At 43.5% G+C, this 23,667-nt stretch overlaps 3 protein-coding genes across 10 annotated transcripts; 2 read left to right on the top strand and 1 right to left on the bottom strand.

Moving 5' to 3' along the window:
* Positions 1-671: 671 nt before the first annotated feature.
* Positions 672-12,821, top strand: LOC6591875 (tachykinins). 2 transcript variants are annotated; one of them, XM_026989212.1, is made up of 4 exons: positions 672-800; positions 11,259-11,960; positions 12,020-12,260; positions 12,322-12,821. In XM_026989212.1, exons 2-4 carry the CDS (start codon positions 11,316-11,318, stop codon positions 12,333-12,335), a joined length of 900 nt encoding a protein of 299 aa, XP_026845013.1. In that variant the 5' UTR covers positions 672-800; positions 11,259-11,315; the 3' UTR covers positions 12,336-12,821. The 2 variants fall into 2 exon arrangements, with proteins under 2 accessions (XP_026845013.1, XP_002017337.2); XM_002017301.2 differs by having other exon boundaries at positions 673-800; positions 12,044-12,260; positions 12,322-12,819.
* Positions 3,201-8,054, bottom strand: LOC6591876 (beta-galactosidase). 2 transcript variants are annotated; one of them, XM_002017302.2, is made up of 5 exons: positions 7,927-8,054; positions 5,200-5,433; positions 4,932-5,146; positions 4,452-4,869; positions 3,201-4,389 (listed from the first exon to the last, which is right to left on the bottom strand). In XM_002017302.2, the coding sequence occupies exons 2-5, from the start codon at positions 5,427-5,429 to the stop codon at positions 3,330-3,332; spliced, it is 1,923 nt and encodes a 640-aa protein (XP_002017338.1). In that variant the 5' UTR covers positions 5,430-5,433; positions 7,927-8,054; the 3' UTR covers positions 3,201-3,329. The 2 variants fall into 2 exon arrangements, with proteins under 2 accessions (XP_002017338.1, XP_026845009.1); XM_026989208.1 differs by having other exon boundaries at positions 7,967-8,045.
* An 874-nt stretch (positions 12,822-13,695) lies between the features above and the next one.
* LOC6591874 (transforming growth factor-beta-induced protein ig-h3) lies at positions 13,696-23,298 on the top strand. 6 transcript variants are annotated; one of them, XM_026995353.1, is made up of 10 exons: positions 13,697-13,769; positions 14,194-14,310; positions 14,924-14,995; positions 18,256-18,380; positions 18,450-18,591; positions 20,804-20,995; positions 21,072-21,357; positions 21,422-21,893; positions 21,957-22,639; positions 22,705-23,298. In XM_026995353.1, exons 2-10 carry the CDS (start codon positions 14,240-14,242, stop codon positions 23,203-23,205), a joined length of 2,544 nt encoding a protein of 847 aa, XP_026851154.1. In that variant the 5' UTR covers positions 13,697-13,769; positions 14,194-14,239; the 3' UTR covers positions 23,206-23,298. The 6 variants fall into 6 exon arrangements, with proteins under 6 accessions (XP_026851151.1, XP_026851154.1, XP_026851153.1 ...); XM_026995352.1 differs by having other exon boundaries at positions 18,253-18,380; XM_026995350.1 differs by lacking the exon at positions 14,924-14,995 and having other exon boundaries at positions 13,696-13,769; positions 18,049-18,380.
* The last annotated feature ends 369 nt before the right edge of the window (positions 23,299-23,667 follow it).

Genomic DNA, 23,667 nt, shown 5'->3' with positions numbered 1-23,667 from the left:
AAAAGTGCATAATTTTAATTTCGGTAATATTCATCACGACAATTTTAATCATACATTCACCCAAAATGTAAAGACAAAGAAAAAAGCGTATGATTGAAATTAATTTTTTCGCTCAGGCACGTGGTTTGTCCGTCCGCCAGTTGGCCATTTTGCTGCCCATTTCTCATTTCTCATTTTCCATTTTACTTTTTGCTATTTGGTTTTTCTTTGTTCTTTTTTGCATATGTTTTATTCACATATGCAAACAGAATTTCCGTTCAATTCAATTGCGTGGCGAGGAGGCCTTTTTTATTCCACGGTGAAGTGGCGCCCACACGCACGAAAAGGATTCGCACACACCTATTCCCCTACACGCACACCAATGCCCCTGCACACACACACACCATGCACACCCACACCTATCCACACACCAGCAGAAAGTAGAATTTCTATTCGACCAATTGTTGATATGCACGAACATTGCTCGTTTGTGCTCGTCGTGCCTGTCGTGCCTGTCGTGTTTCCTGTTTCGGTTTTATCCGATGGTCGTCTATCTGCCGTTGCTTCTTCTTCCACTCATTCTGAATCCATATGCTGCTTCTATCGCTGCTGCTGCTGCTCGGACTGCTCTCGCTGCGCTGCAGCTTTTATAAAAGCCCGCTGCCGCTCTGATCTGTCGCTCAGTTGTTGCATACTTCTCGGCGTGACCGATACGCGAACCTAAGAAACCAAAGAAGGAACAGAAAGGAAAAGAAAAGAAAAACCTCGTTAAAGGTGTAAAATCTAGTGAAAGTGCTTTCCAAATTCAATTGGCAACATTTGTAAGTGCAACTTTTGATTGTAGTTTTAACAATTGAACAGAACAAAACCCAGAAACTTGGGAAAACTTGATCAAAAAAGGATGGTTTTTACAGATATTTGGTATAATTCTATATTGTTCAGTGCCCTTGTGAAACTCTAAGATGCAGTTTGCTCAGTGCTCAACTTCTTTCAAAATATTCCATACAAATTTAATGCATTTAATTTTTACTAAAAGTCAGTTTGTTTTAGCACGAAAAACATGCATTTGTACATTCCATTTGGAAATCTTGTTAAGTGCTAAAAAATTTATAGAAATTGCTCTAATCAGATGTTCTACCAACTTAATATTTTTGTAAATATTTTTGTAGATAATTTGGTCTACTTTTTTGTATACTAAGGAATACTATCTGTCGAATTGGTTTGTTTTTTTGTAAAATTTTATAACGACATGAAAATATTCCAGAATATTTAAACTTTTTTATTGCCATTTTTTGTACAAAATCTACTGAAGATTTCCATGATTTCTATTTGATCTCTTGGGCCCTCTTAGTGTCATTTCCAAGTTGCTTTTATGACTGGAAATTTTACTAGCTGACCATTAAACTTCTTTTGACAGCTTGCAGTTAATTTAAAGGACATTAAAAATACGAACATCTTTTTAAGGCGTGCAAATTCCTTGCTACCAAAGTAAATTTCCTAAAGGAGGGTCTTTGACTCGTTGAAGGACATTCCTCTTTATTGAAATGAATAATTGCAGAGAGGTTAGAGTTAATAAGTTCGGAGTTTCTGATGATATCCTTATTACTACTGGGTGCTGGAAAAAAACATAACAAAAATTATGTTTCCTTGAAATTATGGACAAAAGTTCGCTTTGTTTTATATCTTCCAAACAATGGAGGATGGCCACCATCAATTGGCAGCCGGCGGCGAGAGCTAATAAAAGGCAGCATCAATGCCCAGATACAGATGCATGGACGAGTCTGGGAGGGCACACATCCGGTGGCAGCACGCAACGAGGCGTCCATTAGGGGACCACTCTCCCAAAAAGTGTATCAGGGGATTGAAAAGAACTATAAGGGGGGATATGGGCTGTATGGAGGCGGCGGGAATGCCATGGACGACATGAGGTGACGCTTTAAAACTGCCCCTGGGTCTTAACTTGTTTTATGTCAACTTGGACAACAGCATACCGGCAGAAGAGCAGAACAACAGAATGACGAGAACACGGCAATTACATCATGTGTAGCTCGGCAAATACTTGAGTTCCAGCTGCGCCTAAAAGATGCTTTAAAATGTATCTCTGTTGCAAGTGTGTGCGTGTTTCGTGTGGGCATATGTGTGAGAGTGTCCACAGTAATTAACCCAAGCAACAACTGTACCTGAGATGGACTCATTATAGACACAAGGGATGGTCAAGTGGGGAGCAATTCGCAGTCCCTAGATTTGTTCAGCTAATGAGCTGGAACAGAAAAAGGATCTAAATCTAAATTAGAGAGTCCCATCTAATGGAATTTATGTGATTATAAATAGTTAAGGACCACTTTCAAGTGAATATTGTACTATAATTTTTTTTGGTCTTAATAAAAGCTTTCCTATGAATCGGAAAAGTAAAGTGTCAACTAATTTAAGTAAAGATTTCAGGAACTGAACGTAATCACATCTGCTAGGGATAGGTTAGGAGTACAGAACGTAATCACATCTGTTACTGTTAGAGCTTCAAAGCGTAATCACATCTGCTGGGAGTACGTACAGAGTGTAATTACATCTGTTACGGTTAGAAGAGCCCCTCTTCTAGCCTTGGAAAGGTGGCTGAAATTATTGTACGCAAATAACTTGGCTCGTGTGGGGTTTGGTTAAGATATATTCTTTCTTTCTGTATTATCTCCAAGAGCTAGATCCCAGACTGCATCACAATTATATTAGGGTTTTGTAATGTATTTTGGGGTGTCAGTATTTGGCAACGTCTCGTACCTTGCGCGGTTCTCGCTTAAGTGCCGACCGATCGCCGACCTCCTCGGCGACCTCCTCGGTGCGTGTGAGCTCCGATTTAGAAACCCCTTAATATTTCAACAGTCTTGCTTTAATTTTCCTAAATCAAACGAGCTAAAGAAAAGTTTAATTCAATCAACGAAGGAAGTCCACTCAGGCTGGGAAAGCCAAAGATAGACACACAGACAGATGGTCTGCGAAACTGTCATAAAAAATCACTTTTCGGCTACCTAAAAATCAACGAACCACGACGCGGCGCTCTTCTGGCCCTGCCTTTGACTTGGAGCTCATCAGCGCACTTTGTGGATTTCAATCTCAATCATTTGGGATTAATTTGGGCAAGGCACAAAGGTCACACATGTTAGAGCCTCGCCTCCCACTCCTGCTTGAGCCACCCACCCACATCTTTAATGAGTCTTTTACAAAAAGGATGACGAGACAGACTAACTGGCTTTATTGCCTCACCAGGAGCTTAAATCGCTTAAATTTACATTTAAATGTACATTAACAAATGATGCAGGATGTAGGGGGGTTGTGTGCATGCCGAGGATATCTTAGATCTAACCAGTTCTGGCATTCAGTATGGGTGTGTCCCGGAAATGCAGCTCCGTGGAGGCAGGAGCCTGTTGATACTCGACCACCACAATGCTATTCGTGCCGACTTTGAGCACCGGCGAGGGAACATAGAGGGTGACCTGTGGCCCCACCAGAGGCCAGTAGCGGCCGAGATTCTCGCCGTTCAAGAAGACAATGCCCTTACCCCAGCCGGACATGTCGAGGTAGGTGTCTGCCAGGTCCGCCTCCTGGATAATATCGAGCATACCGTGGTAGATGGCCGGTCCCGAGCGGAGCATATGCTGGGGCTTCCTAAGCTCCTGGAAGCCCATGCTAGCCGCCTCATTGGACTGGCTGATAAGCTCTTCCAGACTTTCGAAGGAGTCCAGTGGGAATGTGGTCATGTTCCAGTTGGTCAGCAGTTGCTTGTCTAGCCGCACATCCTTCGTGATTCCCTTAAAGTCGTTGAGCTGCCGTCCAAAGTTGATCCTTCCCTGGTTCTCGACCAGGATCTGCAGACGCCGTCCAGCACTGGCACTTAGAGGCATCGAAAACACGGGTGTCTCCCGGGCCAGCAATCCCACATATTCATTGTCCACATAGACATAGCCACGATCTGCCAGTCCAGCCACATTCAGGATGCTCGGATCCCGCTTGAAGCGGGGTAACCAAGTCTCGTACAGCACCAGTCCGGAGTACTGCCCCAAGGCCTCGAAGGTCTTCGGCTTGGCAGCCTGCACCATACCTGTGGCCAGCTTCTTGCGTGTTCCCGTGGCAAACAGGGTGCAGCAACTGACCAGACGCACTGTTCCATAGGCACGCTTTGGCACGGGTTCCGGAACGGGCAGGCTAGGCAGCGGGAGATATCGGGCGATGATCTTCCGGAGAGCCAGATACTTGGGCGTGGGATCGCCGGCCTCTGTCATGGGTGCATCGTAGTCGTAGCTGGTGATGTCCGCTATGTAGTTACCAGGTCCGTTCTCATTGGCGCCTGCAGTGAAGCCAAAGTTTGTGCCGCCATAGAACATGTAGAAGTTGACACTTGCTCCTTGGTCCAGCATGTTTCTGTAAGGTATTAGGAATTTATAACCATCTTCTTGCCACTTAAAACTCTTTTCGAAACTTACATAAAAGTTCCAGTAATCGAGTTCGTGCTCACATTGGCCATGGGCTCCGTCCAGTGCGTAAGCCAACCTGGATAATACTCCGCATTGACCAAAGGACCATTGGGCTGGTACTGCCTCAACCTTGCCCAGGTTGCGTCCAGATCATTGGTAGCCCCAAAGTCCAGGGTGGCCAGAACGTTGTCGATCTTGCCGCAGCGCAGAACGCTGGGCCCGTCGTTGGTGAAGAGCACGGCGTGGCCCTTCACATGGCTCTCTGTTTCGTCGCGCAGCCATGTCCGGTATTTGGAGTCGCAGGCAAAGTACGAGCCATATTCGTTCTCCACTTGTACCATTATGATGGGTCCACCATTCGCGTACAGATAAGGTACCATACGGGTGAAGAGCTGGTTATACCAGATGCGTACCTCACTGAGATAGTCTAAGGGTGGAACGGAAAAAGAGTTAAATCGAATTGATTGATAGATTTTCTCGTCCACTTACTGACATCCGCAGTGCGGACTTGGATGTTCGGATACTTTTTGAGCAGCCAGTAGGGAAAGCCGCCCATATCACGTTCCGCACAGATGTACGGACCTGGACGAAGGATAACCAGCAGGTCCTCGGCCACAGCCAGGCGGATAAAGTGTTCCAAATTGGCTATGCCCGTCCACACGTACGTCCCATCCCGGGGATTGTGCATCGACCATTCCACGTAGCTACAGAGCACATGATTAGGATATTTTTGATCAAACTGGGATCTGAAACCTACGTGGTCACCGCATTGAGTCCGGCTGCTCGCATTGTCCGCAAATGCCTCTGCCAGGTGTCGGGATGGGCGCGGAAATAGTGAAACGATCCGGCAATAAAACGGAAGGACACACCGTCCTTCAAAAACTGATCATTTGCGTAATCCACCGTGAATGTTCGATTCCCATGTGCTGCCCCCATTAGGGAAACGACGCCCCAAAGGGACGCCACGATCATCAGGCCGAGCTTCATCTTGCTGAAGTAGAGAATACGGCGTTATTTTGTATTAAAAAAAGAACAATGACAAATTTCGTTGAACTTAAGGAAAATTCTACCTCCAAAGAGAATGTAAATTGAACGAGGATAAATACATTTTTGTATTAAATTTGGTTTTTTTTTTTACCAGTTTTATATCTAATTGAAGTTTGATTCTAAGGTGATTCCGTTTTTAGAAACCATCTTTCTTTCCCAAATTGTGGTTTTTATATGTAATTAATTGTGTTGGAAGTAATTTACCGCCTTATAAAACCATAAATTACTTATTTATTTTTGTATTTTGTATTACATTTATGAACGTAATTTGTGACATTTTAATGAATGGCCTTTAGGAGAATAAATGGAGTTGAACTGTAAGATTGTCATATATTTATTAAGACTCAAGCCATTAAAAAGATTTATATTTATTTTATTAATAAACATTTCTGAAATAAGATATAAGCAAAGATCAGTTCAAAATTTAATCAGCCTAATTTCCCATCAATAAGAGCTGGTCTTATATTCTGCTAGGTCAACCCCTTCTTCATCATAACCCATGAGTCCTATGATGGACCTATATATGGATACCTAATAAAGTTTCCTAGAAATGCATAATACTACGTCTAAGATTTAGTCTTAGATTACTACTTCTGGTTCATTTATTACTACCTATCACTTCTGTAGAGCTAAACCTCAGCCTACTTCAAAGTAGATCTAGCTAAATTATTCCTCTCTTATTTTATTGGAACCATAGTACATGGTTTCCGTTCGAAGCACCTTCGATTTGGTCTATTCAAGAATTGTCTATTCTATTCTGACAATGCACTTATGCACGAGAATGTACATATCTTCCGGCTAGGCAAGCCCCTTCCGCTTCCTAGAACATCTATCTAAATCATCTCAAATCTGTTCGGTCGAGTTCATTTCAGTTCAGAACTCGTGCCGTCGTCTCAGTTGAGATGCTTCAATTGAAGTTCATGGCTCAATTGCTTAGTGACAACAAAATGATTTAATCTCTTGTTTGTTTTGCTTATAAATTGGTTGAAAATTTTCATCAATTTCCATCAGTCCTCCCGTCCAGCCCGTACCCCTCTCGAAAGTCAATCATATCATTTTTTCGACTTAAATGTTACGTTCCCGCTCATCAATTTATGCACCCCTCAAATATACTGTTACGAATTAGCTTTCATCATTGTTTGTGGAGTTGTTTCTCTCTGATCGAGCAGCTGTTTAGCAATTATTATTAAATGTTTTCTTAGCATTTTTATAACAAATTTATTCTCTTATCAACAGCACTTTTTTCATTCTTTTTCTTCTTCTTTTTTTTTTATTATAATACATATATATTGCTTTTGCGATTTGACATTATGCTACGTGTGTTTGTGGTTTCTTCTTGTTGTTCGCTGATTATTCTGTACAACAATTATCCCGGCAATACATTATTATTGCTGTGTATGAGAATATTCTCCGTGATTCATGATATGTTGTGCACGGCTGAATGTTTTGATAATTTGAGAAGTAATTTTCTGGTTGGCAAAGTTGTTTTTTCATGGTTTTGTGAAATTTGTAATGAAATGGAACGTTTTCTTTATTTATGAATACTAAATAGGGAGAGATTATTAATGAATTGGAATGCTTTCTTTGTTGTTTTGCAAGAATTCACTATCAAATTCAGAAAGTATGTCAGAAGGGCATCTATTTCCATAGGGCAATCTGCAATGATGTGTTCCGGTTCTGGGAATCGATTTATAAAGATCTTAGAAAATTTGAAAGTATTTCCCCTTAATTATTGATTATATTCTAAGAATCTCACTATCACTATTAATAAGGTGATTTAAATATGTATGTATTCTGTAGTTTCCCTTTGCAGGGGTACCTAGAAAGTATTCCCCTGTCAACAGATTACAAGTACATTCCGTGATTCCCTCAATGAAGAACAACAATAAGTTTCAGATTCGACCCTGATAAATAAAAATCATTTTGGGTGAAATGATCTGTGAAATGGTAGCCTTGAACTTGCCATTAACCTCACATTGAATAAAATGTATTAAAACAATCATTCAAAAAAGACAAGAGAATCTAAAAAACAAAAAAACTTTTCCATGAACATGTATGTTTTGAAACCCAAGTTGAGTCAACAAGAAAAACGAGCAGAGATATGTATATATTTAACGGAGCCCTAAATGGGAATGGAAATGGGAACGGGAACACGAGCACACATTTAGAGGCATTTGACCCAATTCAATTATTTTGCATGTACCCGTACTCGTACTCGTACCCCAAACCCTATCTCTGGCTCTTTTACTGAACTGTGGCCCCCCCGTTGCACGTTCCCTTTAACATTTGTACTTCACCGACAATGAGGCGAGAAAGTTACGGCTTTTGTTTTGGCATAGCTGCATTGTTCTTTGAGTTGAAGGAACCCCTCGAGGCTTGGATTGGGATAGGAACCAATAATCGACCTACCAGATCTCAGATCTCTCTGAGCACTCACCTCACTGATAACACTGATAACAATTACTAGAAAATCTCACTTTTGATTCTGTTATGTGGAGCACACACAGAACGAGCGCGATCGCGGTTGTAAGCGGAAGATCGGTAGCCGCGGAAGGGAACAGAAGCGACTGGCTCGGTCGAAAGCTGAGTACGGAATGATCGTGCGTTGACCACAAACCGCCGATTAAGTGCAGAATCGAAAGCGGCAACCGCAACATGAGGCGCAGGCAATTGCATTGCGCCAGCAACATTTTCTGGGTAACGAAGTGTTGAAAGATACGAAGACGTAATGAAACAACTTAGAAGATGCAGAACCGAAGACGAGCCACAGGTTCAAATGCCTATATCTTGCCCATATATAACACATGTTTCCTTGAGAGCTGAGAAATTTACTCAACGTCTACTATATTTGTAAAGTGTATGTCAACTAATTGAAGTGTGGGTCATTTGTAGGTGCATACAATAGATCGGCCCCGGTATAATTATCGTTAGGGTCTACAATGTTACTTCAGAAAAAGGTGGAGCTGACTCCATTAGCCAAAGGAACATGGAATCCCTGCAGCTGATCCCTAACCTTCAGCAGGACCTATCGTTTATTGCTTGGGGATAAAATAAAGCTTAACCACCAGCTATGACCTATAACCTGGCCCATTGGCATGCCCCAGACAAGGCCTCAATATTAATGTAAATTTATTTAAAATACGCACGCCCGCCCCGATATCGAACTCGGGAGCGGGGCGGGGCGGGGGTTGCAGCTGCCGGGCAAAAGCTCAGAGTTCACAATCCAGAATCCAGACCCGATTCAAAAGTACAGTCACGCTTCATATTTTATGCATTAACTGTGCTCGTGTGTGCGTGTTCCTCCGTTCCAGTTGTGTGTTTGCTTTGGCCAGAACTTTTTGGCATGCAAAAAAGGGTGACGAGAATGCAGCCCGAGGCCAATAGGCCAAAAGTGAATTTTCCATGTTGTTTTATTATTAATTTTCATACGCTTTCTGCTTTCGTCGGACTCTATTGCTGGGCCATGTTCTGCAGGCCTTTAGCCGGGCTAATAGACAAACCTCTATTATACACATCCATAAGGAGGAAGCAGAGCACACACACACACACACACACACACACTCACACTGAAAGAGAGAAAACTGGCGAAAATGTAAATCTAGACGTGCCCGGGCCCGTTTCCGTGCCCATCTTTATTCTCACACGCCTGTCGGCGGCTTAAAGTGTCCTTTGGGATGGACACGCACAAAGAAAGCACACAGAAGGCTGGAGTACAGCCTCTACATAGACAATTAGACAACATACAAGGACACGTTAGCAGCTTAGCCGCATTCCACACGGAGACACATTAAGGCACTGTCGTGGGAGTTGGATGCCAAAGGACGAAAGTGTGACTAGTGCTTGTCGTAGTCCTGGCTCTGGTCCGGTGCCATTGTTTGACTGGCTGCTGTCAGTTTCATGTCCTCGCAGGACGGTGAACCGGGGGCGTTGACGTGGCAGGGGCACGGTAGCACCCAAAACCGGAAGCTTAGCACACATTCGCCGCCGCCAGTCTGTTAATTCTGTGGCAGCAAAAGTTTGGCATGGCATTAGTGTCGACGGATACGATGGGATGATGAGGCAATTAAAGGGTTACAAAATTTCAATAGGGAATGGGTTCTACTTTTAGCTCTTTTTTCGATCCCAATGCCTGGCTTTCTCCATCTCTTTTAAAGTACTAGCAAAAAGGTGTCCCAGTAATAGCTCTTTCTACGCCCAACCACTTTTCTCTTGGTTTTCCCCACTGTCTAGCCTATGGTACGCACTTTTCCTGATGCTTTGACATTTGCCGTATTATCTTTTTCCTTTTCACATTTAAAGTACAAAACTTTACGGCGCCCTGCACTTTAGCTCAACCGTAACTCAAATCCCTGGACAAACACAAGCCCACAGCCCCCGCCACCGCCACCGACGACCCAATTATTGTACTCAGTGGCGATGAGCCTTAAGTGGCAAACGACAACCTGTTGATTGTGGCAAATGCAACATCAATTCAATTCAAATGCATTTCGTTAAGTTGTTCAATTGAATTGCTCTTTTTCTGCTGCTGCTCCATTATCCGCACCTTTTCCTATCTCCACCTTATCCTCAGTCCTCAGGTCTGCCCATCTATATTCCTGCGCGGTGTCTGCTCTCTTCTGTTTGCTTGCTGCCGCCTGGGGCAATCAATTGAATTACATGTTTGTTCTTGTTTCCTGTGCGCGCATCGTTAGACTTTTCCATAGTTTTTGATACCCACGAAGGAGGGTATGATGATTTCCACCTATATAATGTATATCAGCACTAGTTGAGTCGAAGAGCCATGTCTGTTGTACTTTTCTGTGGAAGAAGTTGCTATTTGTTTGTACTTACTTCTGGATTTAACTGTGCAAAGATCCTTATATTTGTTACAAGCAATATCGTAGTGATAGGAAAGATATAGCCCTAAGGGCTATTTGGACAGATTCGATTATAAACTGTGTATATTCCAATATGGTATGGACGTTCAAGGGTATCGACCGCTTCGGCAGCCAACATTAGGCCTTCCTTTCTTCTTTCAGTAGTTGTTGCTGTTGCTGTTGTTGTTCTGACACCATTTCTCTATCTTCGAGTCTTATCAAGGCGTAACGCTCCAGGCCGAGAGCATTTGCATGGCAATTTGACTTAACAAGGCGTGGCTGTGTCGACTATATAGCCGCATAATCATGTGTGGCATCATTGGAGGCTGGCTGCCTCCTGTTGCTGCAATAAAACCCTCTTCCTCTCCCGCCTATTTGCATTTGTTGCTGGTACATGCAGCATCATGCAGCATCGGAGCAACCGTTAGGTCTGCAAATGTATGCATATGCAACTTGAAATTCCGCTTTTAGAGAGGGTCCCCGGAACCCATTCCCCTCGAGAACTAGACCACAAAAAGGTCAAGTAGACCCTCGCCCCCGCAAGTCATTTGTAAGTCTAAGTGCAGCACAGCAAATATATGCAAAAATCTGAAAAGAGAAAACATCAAACACACAAACAAAACAGGAAGTGAAACTGGAAAACAGTTTGGGGGAAATGGGTTTTACCCGACGGCAGACAAATGTTGAACGAATATTAAATCTCAACTAAGCAGAACGGCTATAGAACTGATTTCTATAATAGGTTTTGTTGATCGATTGCAGACGTAAAGAAATCTTGTAATATTACAACCTAGTGCTGAGGCAATACTATTTTTGTGAATAAGTCCAGCATTCGTTTCGAGTGAGCTTAAAGATTATCGTTGACATTTTATACTCTATTCTCTGCATTAATTCTCTTGAGCTTCCATTTCAGCTCCCCTTCCAGCTGTGATCCGATTCCAAACGCCCGCCTAAAAGCTCGCTACGATCAATGCGCAGTCAGGGAGGTTCGTTTGCAGTGGCGCTGCTGCTTCTGCTGCTGTTAACAGCCGCTTCCACAGCGGCCGATGCCGAACCAGATGTGGAGTCCTCTGCTAGCACCCTGCCGCCGGGCGCAGACGCTCCCAGGAGGATGGTAAAGCGTGCACCCACTTCCAGCTTCATAGGGATGCGTGGCAAGAAGGAGGATGAGAAGGATCAGCGTGCGGCCGATTGGATGGGACCCGATCCTCTCGACTATGCCGATATGGATGAGGACAGCATCTACTACGAGAACGGGAAGCGGCTCAAGAAGGCACCCATGTCGTTTGTGGGCATGCGAGGCAAGAAGTATATACCCATTAGCAACCGTCTGTCCGACGTCTTACATCAGATAGAGGAGCAGCGAATGCGCGAGAACCTTCTTGAGGACCTATTCGAGCGCCTGGCGGCAGGAGACGACAGTGTTGGGGATGTTGGGAAGCGGGCACCCACAGGTTTCACGGGAATGAGGGGCAAGCGACCGATGAGCGGGGACGATGACGATAATGATGCCATGGAGCTGCTCCAGAAACGGGCTCCGGTCAACTCCTTTTTGGGCGTCCGTGGCAAGAAGGATGTTTCCCATCAGCATTACAAGCGAGCGGCTCTGTCAGAGGTAAGAAACAGCTAACACTTGTCCGTCCACCAGCTCTTTGAGAATCTAATCGCCTCCAGTTCTGGCACAATTTCTTAAAAAAGGCCTACGATGTGAGGGGCAAGAAGGAGCGTTACGCGGACTTCAACAGCAAATTTGTGGCAGTGCGTGGCAAGAAGAGTGAGCAGGACGCTGGCCTAGACACTGGTGATGGCGTTGGCGATGGCGATCAGCAGTACCTGGTGCGTCCCTGGCTCTACCTTTGGGCCGATAACAAGCGGGCGCCCAGTGGCTTTCAGGGTATGCGCGGCAAGCGTCCAGGTGAGTGCTGGCCGATCCTCAATCCCTGATCCTCAGCTGTGATTAATCATCTTCCTTCCAGCGCTCGCCGAATAGACGTCGTTCGCTTCATGGGGTTGACAGTGTTTGAAGTTCCTTTTAGAGCTGCGAAACTAGGAAGAGAAGGCAGAATCAGACAAGAATCAGAGTTACAGACGACGACAAAAGAGTGTTTGCAATAATCTCAGGGCTGGCGATTATTGCAAGCACCTTATGCTAACACACAACACAAGGACACAATTGGCTTTGCGACATTTTCTTTTGGTGTAATGTAGAACGAGACTTGAATTGAATCCAAAGCCTCCCCCCCAATCATTGATCTATCTATTGCATATCTAATTGTAAAACTCTTAATCAAAATTAGCAAGAAATTTAATGCACGAGTGACAAAAACCAAAAAGAAAATTACAACACGGGGAACACATTTATTTATTTTCAAATATATATATTTAAAGAAAAACAACTTTCATTGTGGTACATACATCTACGTATACAAGATATATATAAATATAATACGAAAATATAGCACAAATAAATATTGTAAATATTGTATGGTAACTAATGAATGAATAAACAATGATTCCACAAAAGGATAATCCTAACAATTGCTATTGTCCAGAGTTGAATCCTCTTTCTTTTTTGCTACAGATGATAACCAAATGTCGTGACTAACCAGCGACACACAGAACAATTAAAAAGTAAGAAAACCCATTAAAGAGTCTTCTCACAATTCCCAGAAATTCAATTCCATCTACACATGTGCATCTTTTACCTCTCAAAGTAAACAGATTGTACATGCAAAACAAAATAAGACACAACGGAACAGTTTCTAAATATGAACATACACAGACTCTTAATAAGCTGGAAGACCCCATTCCTATCCGTAGCCAGAGCCAGACCTGACCGGACCAGACCACTGGGTGACGAGAAGCAGTGATTGATGGCTGCTAGGGAGTCAGTCGTCCGAGGCTGGACAGTTTCGGGAATAACCGAAATGTGGCGAGCTGGATAACACTTACACTAACAGGTAGGCCACAAAAATAATGGCCCTTACCTGAGGGAACAATTCCAGGAAAATGTAAATTTAAGATTATACAAATGAAAACAGTAGAGTATTAGTACTCAGATTCGAGACTCTGATTCGTATATTTCTTTTCTCCTGTTGTGTGGTGTAACAACACTTATCGCAGCTCGCACTTTCACAAATTGTACACACGAATTTGGCATTTGCCACACTCCCACCGCCCGCCCGTCACACGCCAATAAAAAGCGTCACCAAAAGTTCTCTCAGAAGCCCGCAGCCCAAAAGCGCCGCTCAGAAAGCTCCAACGATCGCAGCCGCAGAGGCTGCGGCAGCGCCATCGCAGCGCAATCGCAGCTTATAAATATCGGACGCGATCTTCGTTCTTTTGCAGTTAGTTTTCAAACCTCGTGACGACAACATCCATCGTCGGAACTTCAACAGAAAAATACCATTCCACACCATAGCTCGTGAGTTAGTGAGTGTTTTGTGCTGTCGGTATTCGGTATTCGAAAAAGGAGCCGGAGCCAGAGCCAGAGCCAAAGACATTTGTGACTTCGTATTTTAATCAAATTGATTGTGATGTGGATGTGCCAATTGTTGTAATCCAAGAGACAATTGACAATAATTACATGTGTGTGCTCGCAATTAATGCGTGAAGACAGTGGAAAAGTTTCTCCTCTCTCCGCACTCGGGGCCCAGTCAGACGTCACCTACATATTTGAGTGCAGGCTGGCGTGGAAAACCTGTATTTTGGCTTGGCCGTCGTCTCAGCTGTTTCCAGTGCAGTAGTGAAATTTCTTGAACCCAGCCAGCCATCGCCATCCCGCAGAGTCTTTGTATTACAGCAACTTTCGTTATTTTATTTTCTTCTCCATTCCCCCATTTTTGTAGCACCCAATTTTGCGGTTCAAATTGTGATATTGTGATATCCAAAAACATGTTGAGACAGTGGGCTTGCCTGCTCCTGCTCGGGTCCATCTCCATCCAGGCGGTGCCCTACTACGGAGAGTAAGTATTGATTTTTCCAGTGTTGGTCAACACTAGTGTGTGTTGTGTTGCGTGTTCTCGTTTCATGCACATTTCATGTAGTTTGTGTTTTTGTTTTCGTTGCGGTTTTCGGTCTAAGCACTCATCGACATCTTCTGATAAGGCATGGTTTGATGTTATCGGAATGTAGAACTAAATGGGGAATGTTGTAGAAGCGTGTCCTAACATTGGGAATACACTAGAACAATGCATTGAATCATCAATAAAAATGACTATGAAGTAACCTTCAATACGATATTGGAATTTATTATACAAAATCTATCTTTGCTTTTCGTAAAATTGCTAACTAAATTGAAGAACGCATTCACTCAAAGATGAGAGGAATTAGAAATCTTAAGTGCTTTCATGTCATCAATTGAATGGGAGCTATACAAAATTATCTATTCAAATTATACAAATCCAAAAACCGTTAGAGAATCAGTAACATATCAATAGATTGTAGTAGATTGAATACCACTAACTCAAACACGTAGAAAATCCTTCCCCACAGTTCCCTTTATTAGCCCAAAAACATCACCTTGTACTACCTATCGTAGCTCCTTCCCCACCAATAAATGATTAATTGCAATTTCAGTTCAGGCTCCGGATCGGAATCTGAGTTTGAGGAGTCCGTGGGTTATGCTTCCGATTCTTTATCCAAATCCAGGTGAACTATATGCCAACACGGCGCTTTCCTCCCTCCCATCATATCATACCCAGTAGACTAGATCCAGCAAAAACTGACAACTACTTACCAAAACAAACACCAGAAACAAGTTTCAATATTTACAATACACGTAGTTCATTCACATGTGAAGAAACCTAAACATTTTCAACCAGTTTCAATATTTAAGCGCCTAAGGAACACAAACACTATTTACGGGTTTACAGCTCCACTGACAGACAGACACTCCATAAAAGTTGGCTAATACCGGGTTCAGTCTTCGGATTTTATGACAGTTTTTTCAAGTCAGAAACCTTTAGGTCTGTTGGTTCTGGGAGAAATTTTTCGCTTGCTAAACAAAACTGCAAATAAAGTTGACCGAAATGTGGTTGGAGGCGGAAGAAGGCTCAGAAAGAAAGTCGCAACCAAAGCCTCAGAAATGACCTCAATTGATAAAACCTTAAGCTGAAACTGTTGAGAGATTGTCTGGAGATTGTTCTGACGCGATTGAGCCTAACCCTGCAGTTCAGACGGGTCTTGGAGCCTCTTTTCTGCTGCTCTTGCATTTATCTGTATGTTTGCGAAAGATATTGCTGCAAGAGAACAATGTGCAACTTAAGTGGGGCAACACCATCGCATCCGCCAGAGATGCAGCCGCGGGACTTGGCCAACAAAATCTTCATCCTCCAATCTGCGCCACACTCGGCTGACTCTGACGGGGGCGGCTCAACCTTTAGGTTCAGGCCGCTCTAGGGCTCATCTTTGACACAATTCTCAATCAGTGCTGGCCCTGAAACCAATTGACATTTGACACGTCATTAGGTGCCATTTCGGGGCCCAGGTATTCTCACCCCACAGTCGTATAATCTGCCCTCGAAGTGGGTCACTGCTGCTGCTGTGGCTCTTTTTCAGTGTATTCCTCTCTAAATGGTTTGGTTCTGCCTGCCGCAGTTGCGCTTTAATTAAATCAGGCAGCCATTTGGTCGGATCCAACCACCGCTCTGGGGACTGCGACTGCGACCCCCCTCCCCGCTACACATTACCATTTTACCGACAATCTGTGATTCCCCATCAGCACCTCTCTTTCTCTTGCTGCCTGCTCTGTGGCCAATGACTTTCGCTTTGGTTCCGAGCGAACAGAATCTATTTTATTTAAAAATTTCATTTGTTTTCTGAATTCGTTATGCATTCTCTAGTGTTCCAGAAAAGGGTTTCGGGTAGGGGGTTTTCCTTAGAATAATATCATGAATCATTCAAAAATTGATTTGTCTAGACTTTCATCTAAATGTTACAAATTTAATGGAATATAGTATGCAAATCTGTCAACAAAAAAAATGGGCTTATATGCAGCTTTAAACCTCACTTGTGGGTGTGGGAGAAATAACTCAGGGGCCAGTCTTTATGTCAGGAAAAAATCATATTCAGGCATGTTTATAGGAACTATTCTAGATGTATCACCTTCCGACACTTCCATTCATCAGCTTTCCCTTGGGAATCTTTAGTTTATTAATGATTTCATCATCGTTTTTTCTCACATTTAAAATACCATTATTAACAAATCTCCTTCGCACTCATACGGAAATGTATTTTTTTCGAGTATTTAGAAATATTATTAGATCGAACAATGAATTACTAGAATTTAAGTGGAGTAAAAGGATTGTATGGAGACTTAGAAGATCGCTTAAATTTGCTTCTAGACTAAACTGCAGCATTTTCTGGAGAAATTTCATGATTTATTTAAGATTGAAAGCACATTTGTTTTCTTTTTTTAGAAATACTAACTTGAATGTTTAGAATTGGAGTTAGTATAAGATAAGCAATCTATAGATATGTATGTATATATGTAAGTAGGAAAATAATCATTGAATTAAGGAGCATTACAAATAGGTTTAAGTTTCAGTTAAGGGTTTCATCCAAATGATTCACATTACAGCATACAAATATAATATTAGTTGGAATTCTTCAGTCAAAAAGGGGATCGTTATAGTATTTAGTTTCAAATGTGCTTACATTCATTCCAAATCGTATACAAATATATTATGCAACACAATGATTTAGAGTGAAGAACAGTAAAATTCACAGTGGATTCAGTACATAAATTCCTCAAGACACGAGACAAGAGAGAGACACACATTTATCAGGCCAATGCCCATGCCAAAGCCCCATCCATAATCGCTTTGTCGGCTTAAATACATATATTGCCTGTCTCTCTGTGGCTCTGAGGCTAAGCCGCTGTGAGCCCTAGCTCCTCACGTACCACTCGGATAATGAGTCACACAGAACAGACAGAACTCCAGTCAGAAGACCCATCAAAAGTGAGGGACAGACAGAGTACTGCGAGTCGTTGAACAAATTGTTTACGTTTTGCCTTTTCAAGCATTATATTTTTATTGTTAATTGCCAGATAGTTTCGTTTCTTTATTTTTTATTTAGCACTGATGAGGGGTTTTTTTTAATTAGCTTCCGCGAAACGAATTTTAATGACCCGCAACCAAAGTATGTTCTAGAAAGTGTCTCCCGAGGGATGGGTGGTGCTCCTATAAGTAGATTCCAAATGCATTTATAAATCGCAACATTTCGTTGACATAAATCCCAGTTGATGGATGGACCACTGCAATAGGAATGTCTCCAGTTTGGTTTGGTGATTGGTTTTTTGGGTTGTTAAAAAGTTATTTTCATTTGATTTCATTGGTACAGAGATTGTAGTGTAGTGCCCGGGGGAGGCACTTAATATGCGGCTCAGGCAAATGCTGCGCAAAAAAAACAGCTAAACAATGAGCACGATCAGCATATATACTAACCGAACATATACGTATTTAGAGATATATATATACACAGACTTTTGTGGATCTATAGGGGCCGTGTGGGAGCTTCTTTTATGTGAGGGAACAATGAAGGCATATGAATTATGGTGCTCGGGTTCTCTACTTCGTTCCGTTTCGAACCGTTCTCCATGAAATTTGCATGAACAAACACAAGCGCACACAAAACATACAGATCCAGATACACTAACTATAGCACTTACACTCGAACACCCTCGCCGTACCCCACTTCAGCTTTATGCCACACTTAACACACCCATTGCCGCTGCATCGCACTATGTTCGCGCCCATACCACTAGCACCACTAGAACCACTCGATCTGGAGCCCATGCATGCCCAGGCCTCGCAGCGAGTGGCAAGTGTCTGGGCCCGTGGTCCCCCCGGTCCCATGCCGCTGGCCCCCCAGCGACCACAATCTCACCTGTTGCCACTCTTCAGCAGCGGCAGTAGCTTCGATACTGAGTTCGTGCCCCTGGAGCAGCAGCAACAGCCCCAGGGACGTCAGGATGTGGGACCAGCACCCGGCCCCGTTCCGCCAACAACTGGAGTGGAGCAGAAACCTTTCAGTAAGTGACAGTGGGGGTACACAAAAAAGATCTATTCCTCATGGATACACATATCCCTTCTCTTTGCAGATGTGGACGCGATCACCACAGATGTGAATGCACCCAATCCAGCGATATTCCTCCAGCAATCGTTCCCCTTCTTTGGCAATGAGTTCTTCAACTCATTTGGCGGCTTTGGCTTCGGCAATGCCCAGGAGCCCTGGTGGAAAGGGTAAGTAAAGTCGCAAAGAAATTGTAGATAATATTAGACTCTAGGGAAAATCTTTATAAAGACAACCGTAACCTTCTTCGATCAAAAAGCTCTGCCCGATTTTCCACTATATTTGAATGTTCAAAACCCCTTGTTATGGTCAATAAGTTTTTGCTTCTTTCCTAATCGCCGCACACGACTGCCTCTGACTCTGACTCTGACTCTGGGCAATGGCATCGAATCCGACAACTATGACTGTTCTCGGCACTTGGCAATTAAGAGAGCACAATGTCAAGTTCATGCTAGCTATTAAATATTGTATGATTTTTTTTAGTTTTTAATTTTTAATTTCTTGGCTTATCGCTTTACAGCAGCAATCGAGCATAACCATTAAAATAAATACATAAATAAGTAATTTTCCATCCATTCAAAGATTGCTCCCAGCGAGGGAATTAACAATCTCCAGTGTTCCGATGGTAATTGCTTCAGCAATCCCTAAGGTTCCGATGATGGTTGTTTCAATAATCTCTAGGTTTTCATGATGGTTTTTCCTACAATCTCTATGGTGCCGTTGATGTTTCGTTTCAACAATATCTAGGGTTCCGATGGCTATTTCAACTTTCTCTAGGGTTCAATTGTTCTTTCGATTAATTGTTCAAGTCGGCAGAATTTGTTGATTATTCAATATACTCGTGCTCGTTCAGAAAGTGAATGAGTACATTAAGTGAACTATATTGGATAAGTGCACAAGTCTGATTATATAGTGCACAAAATACAAAAGCTTGCACTTTTCTAAATTGTGAAATCAACTACGTCGTTTTCACTCGTTGTGCGAAAAATGTTGTTGTAAAATGAAAGTCAGAAATGTGGTAAATTGAAAAATTAGCTGCATGGAGAGATATATACACAGAGATATAGCTATACATATTTACAACTATGGTTCACTGGGAAATTTCTAAAAACGCTACGCACACAATGAGTTGGCTTTCAGAAAAAAACAAAAATATTTCAGCGGCTGCCATAATTGAATTGATGGCCTGGCAAAGCTGTTGAGCCTCACAAATACTATACCTATCTACATATATACATCTCTATGTATCATACAACTATGCTTCATATGGCGGATCACTGTGCAAATTCATTCAATAAACACTCGACACGAGTGGCGGCCGCTGATGGACTGTCTGATAAGTGCCTTGGACTAACTCTGATTGGATTCATAGATACTACTCGTATATAGGCTGGGTTGTGGGTACATTGACATTGCGATTTGCATGTCTCAGATATATGTACATACCTATGTATGACTAAGTCATTAGCGAAGATTATTCTAGGTTTACTTATGAAAAGAATTCTCAGAAATGAAATTAGAACTTGAAATATGTGTATGTATTGTATAAATGTAGGGTTGGCAGCCCTTTAACCAGCTCATGAGTTTCAATCTATCGCTATGGGTAGTGAAGGGTATGAGAGGAAGATATATCGTAAGAGTTTGACTTCAAAAGTGAGAAGACGTGCGTAATAAGATATGAAAAGGAACTCATGTGTAACCTATTTGAAACTGAGAATAAATATTATACCCGATACAACGACGGTTGGTGTATTTGTTTATGGAGCTTTTGGAGCCGACGCCTACTCACTTGTAGGGAGCTCACCGAGGATCGCTACATAAATATAGCAATTATTTATTATTTCACTATACTTGTTTATGGGAGATATGATTCCATTATACTCGTATGAATGAGTTCCCTACTCACTTGTAGGGAGCTCACCGAGGATCGCTACATAAATAAAGGAATTACTCATTATATAACTATACTTGTTTATGGAAAATATGATTCCATTATACTCGTATGAATGAGTTCTAAGTATGCAACAGAGATCTTTCACATTCCTATAGGTACCTCAAGAGTTTAGATTACACGAATCTTAGCTGCTTTCAACCGGTTTTGTATCGTTTAAACATTAAGGTTCAAATTCAAGCCCTTGTAATGCATTTAAAAATGAACAAATCAATAGTTCTGTTAGCCAGTTGTCGAAATAATTGCACAGTTCTGTAAGGGTGGGTCGAACAAGTACGACCGCCTCAAACAGGTTTCCTATTATGTACACCAGTTGCAATCTTCAGAGATCGCTGCATCGCTCGGCAAACGATTATCCAACGAAAAGCTTCAATCATTACACAACTGAATAATTAGCAAACATCTCGATGATTCCTCTTTCTTCCCACCAGTCCCAATGTGTGCACCGAGAAAGAGGAAGGCGAGACCGTGGCCACAGAGACCGAGGGTGATGAAACCGTTGACACCTTTGGCCAGGAACGTGACGGCGTCAGCAGCGTTGTGCGATCCCCACTCTTCGGACAGTTCCAGTTCAGCGTAAACTCCTGCATGGAGAAGCCCAACAAGCACGTCTGCACCAAGATGTAAGTCAAAATGAATGGGGTGGCAGGGGATTACCCAAGACTCTGTTGAATTTTCTTCCTTCTTCCCTCTGCGCAGCGTCAATCAAAATGGCAAAAAGAAGACCCTGACGTTGACACGTCAGTGCTGTCACGGCTATGGGCGCTCGAGGAACGCGGACTTTAGCACACCCTGCGAGAAGATCGACATCAAGGATGTGGAGGTTACGGCCGGCGACATGGGAGCCAAGCAGTTCATCGAGAGTGCCCGCAAAGCCGGAGAACTGTCCGACATGCTGGGTCAGGGCAGTGGCAAGAAGGTGACTCTGTTTTTGCCCAAGGATCAGGACTTTATGGAGTACCATGCCCAGCAGCAGCAGGAGAATGTAAGTGGTAGAGCAAAGGAGTATGGGGATCCCGCACTAATCCTATTCCTCGCTAATCCCACAGGCAGTGGACCAAGCCAATGCTGATAAAACAAAGACATCGTCCATCTACAAGCTTCATGCAGTTCTCGGAGAACTTGAGCTGGAGGATGTACCCAACGAGCAGCTGCTGCAAACGGAGGTGCCAGACCAGAAGATCCGCATCAACAGCTACCAGCTACCCCCAGCTCTGGGTCTAGAGCCCTACCGCTATTCCGCCAACTGTGTGCCAATCGATAAGCACGACAAGCTCTCCGAGCAGGCCGTTGTCCATACACTGACTGGAATGCTCCAGCCCCTGACCAAGAACGTGATGGATATCATTCGCGAGCGCCCGGATATGTCCATAATGCGCACAGTTCTGGAGAAGACCAATCTGAGTGCCATGTTGGAGGGTGAGAAGCCGGTGACCATCTTTGTGCCCACCGATTTGGCCTTCGATAAGCTGGAGCCGCATCTGCGACGGGCTCTGAAGGAGGGACGAGGCTGTGCTTCGAGTGAGTACCGTAGATCCCTAGAAGACTTGCAATCATAATTAATTAAAACCAAATCTTTTATAGACATCCTCAAGAACCACATGCTGGATCTTACCTTCTGCTCGCTGGCTACAGTTCCCGGAGCCAAGACGACAGCCTTCAATCTGCTGGGTGAGCCCCTGCTGCTCAATCGCACTCAGCGCGCTGAGAATCAGACTGGACCGTCTTCGATCTTCATCAATAACGTGGCCAAGATAATGGAAGCGGATATTATGGGTACAAATGGTGTGCTCCATGTGATCGATACCATTCTGCCCACGGAGACGGCACTGCCCATGACCACTCTGATATCGCAGAAGAACCTGACCATCTTCAAGCAGTTGTTGGAGGCCTCTGGCTATGACGATCAGTTCGATGATCTGAACAATGTGACGATCTTTGCACCCATAGACAAGGCACTGCAGAACACGGAGTGGGCTCGTCTTCTGAAGGAGCAGCCGGAGGTTCTTAACCACAATCTGGATCTGTTGGAGTTCCTCAACTATCACGTTGTCAAGCCCATGATCAAGACTTGCGATCTGTCGGAGAAGTCCCTGCCTACGATGGCCGGCTCCAATGTCCGTCTGAATCTGTATTCCACCCATGCTCTCTTCTCGGATGTGATGAATCGTGCCACCGTGAACTGTGCCCGCCTGGTGCATTTCGATGACGAGAGCTGTGGCTCGGTGCTGCATCAGCTGGATCGTCCACTGACGCCACCCAAGAATGTGAGTTGGAGAGACCATCCTTTTATACAGATTCTAAATGTTCTGCTACCCTGTAATATCCACAGAATATGCTCAAGGTGCTGGAGGCCAATCCCGGCTACAGCAAATTCTTGGAGCTGGTGCGCAAGGCCAATCTGACCCAGCTGCTGTCCAACGATTCGAATAGCTACACCCTGCTGGTGCCCAAGAACGATGTCTTTGATGAGTTCAGCGAGTCGGGTGAGACCCAGAAGCCCGCAGTCCAGACCCAGGCGGAACTAGTGGCCATGGTCAAGACTCACATTGTGGAGGATGTTGTCTGCTGTGCTGGCATCATTCCCACCAACTGGCCTTTTGTGCGCTCCATCGAATCGATCGGGGGTCAGCATTTGCGCATCACTCGCGATCGTCGGCCCAAGATTGAGAATGCCGGCGTAACCAAGTGCGATGTGGTGGCCACCAATGGCATTCTCCACGAGATCAATGACATCATTGTGCCGAGGCCACAACGTGCCCAGCAACGACCCCAGCTGATCCCGCCAGGCGCTGGCTATCAGCCACAGAGCGACTTTGATGTCTTCTTCTGAGCGGAGCAATGATGGTCGCTCCCTTTCCTCTATCTCAAGCACATATATGATCGTATACATATATATAAAGTATATATTTATATTAACTCTTAACGATTTGATTTCTCGATTGATGCAAAATGGCCCAAAAGCTGGGACTTCACTCGGTTAAATAAAAGAAAAATAGTATTAAAAACAAAAGATATTCTAATATGGGAAAACAGAGAGAAAGATTTATCGAATACAAAAAAAAGTAGTAAGCAAAGAAAGAACTAACTGAAAAATTGGCGATTTGTTAGTACTATTTAAGATTAAGGCTCTTGAATAGTTAGAATGCGCCCAACTGCCTCCAGTGCTTCGAGATTTACTCTTCGACGACCGGCGACAGGCGGAAGCACAACCGAAAAGTGAAAAATAGTGCGCCAGAGAATGCAAAAACAAAATACACGCCGTGGGTGGCGGTACCGCGACTCGAGGCCAAGG

Source organism: Drosophila persimilis, unplaced genomic scaffold, assembly GCF_003286085.1.
Source record: "Drosophila persimilis strain 14011-0111.01,24,50 unplaced genomic scaffold, DperRS2 tig00000000-arrow-pilon, whole genome shotgun sequence".
Classification (NCBI taxonomy): Eukaryota; Metazoa; Arthropoda; class Insecta; order Diptera; family Drosophilidae; genus Drosophila; species Drosophila persimilis.
The sequence above is the reverse complement of the archived record's forward strand: the minus strand, read 5'-3'. Positions and strand labels throughout refer to the sequence as shown.

Coding starts and splice junctions, on each gene's coding strand:
- LOC6591876 (XM_002017302.2), bottom strand. CDS start 5,429: ATGAAGCTCGGCCTGATGATCGTGGCGTCCCTTTGGGGCGTCGTTTCC. Junction 5,147..5,199: donor GGACTCAATGCGGTGACCAC/GTAGGTTTCAGA, acceptor TGTGCTCTGTAG/CTACGTGGAATGGTCGATGC. Junction 4,870..4,931: donor AGTCCGCACTGCGGATGTCA/GTAAGTGGACGA, acceptor TTCCACCCTTAG/ACTATCTCAGTGAGGTACGC.
- LOC6591875 (XM_026989212.1), top strand. CDS start 11,316: ATGCGCAGTCAGGGAGGTTCGTTTGCAGTGGCGCTGCTGCTTCTGCTG. Junction 11,961..12,019: donor AGCGAGCGGCTCTGTCAGAG/GTAAGAAACAGC, acceptor AATCGCCTCCAG/TTCTGGCACAATTTCTTAAA.
- LOC6591874 (XM_026995350.1), top strand. CDS start 14,240: ATGTTGAGACAGTGGGCTTGCCTGCTCCTGCTCGGGTCCATCTCCATC. Junction 18,381..18,449: donor AGTGGAGCAGAAACCTTTCA/GTAAGTGACAGT, acceptor TTCTCTTTGCAG/ATGTGGACGCGATCACCACA. Junction 22,640..22,704: donor CACTGACGCCACCCAAGAAT/GTGAGTTGGAGA, acceptor TAATATCCACAG/AATATGCTCAAGGTGCTGGA.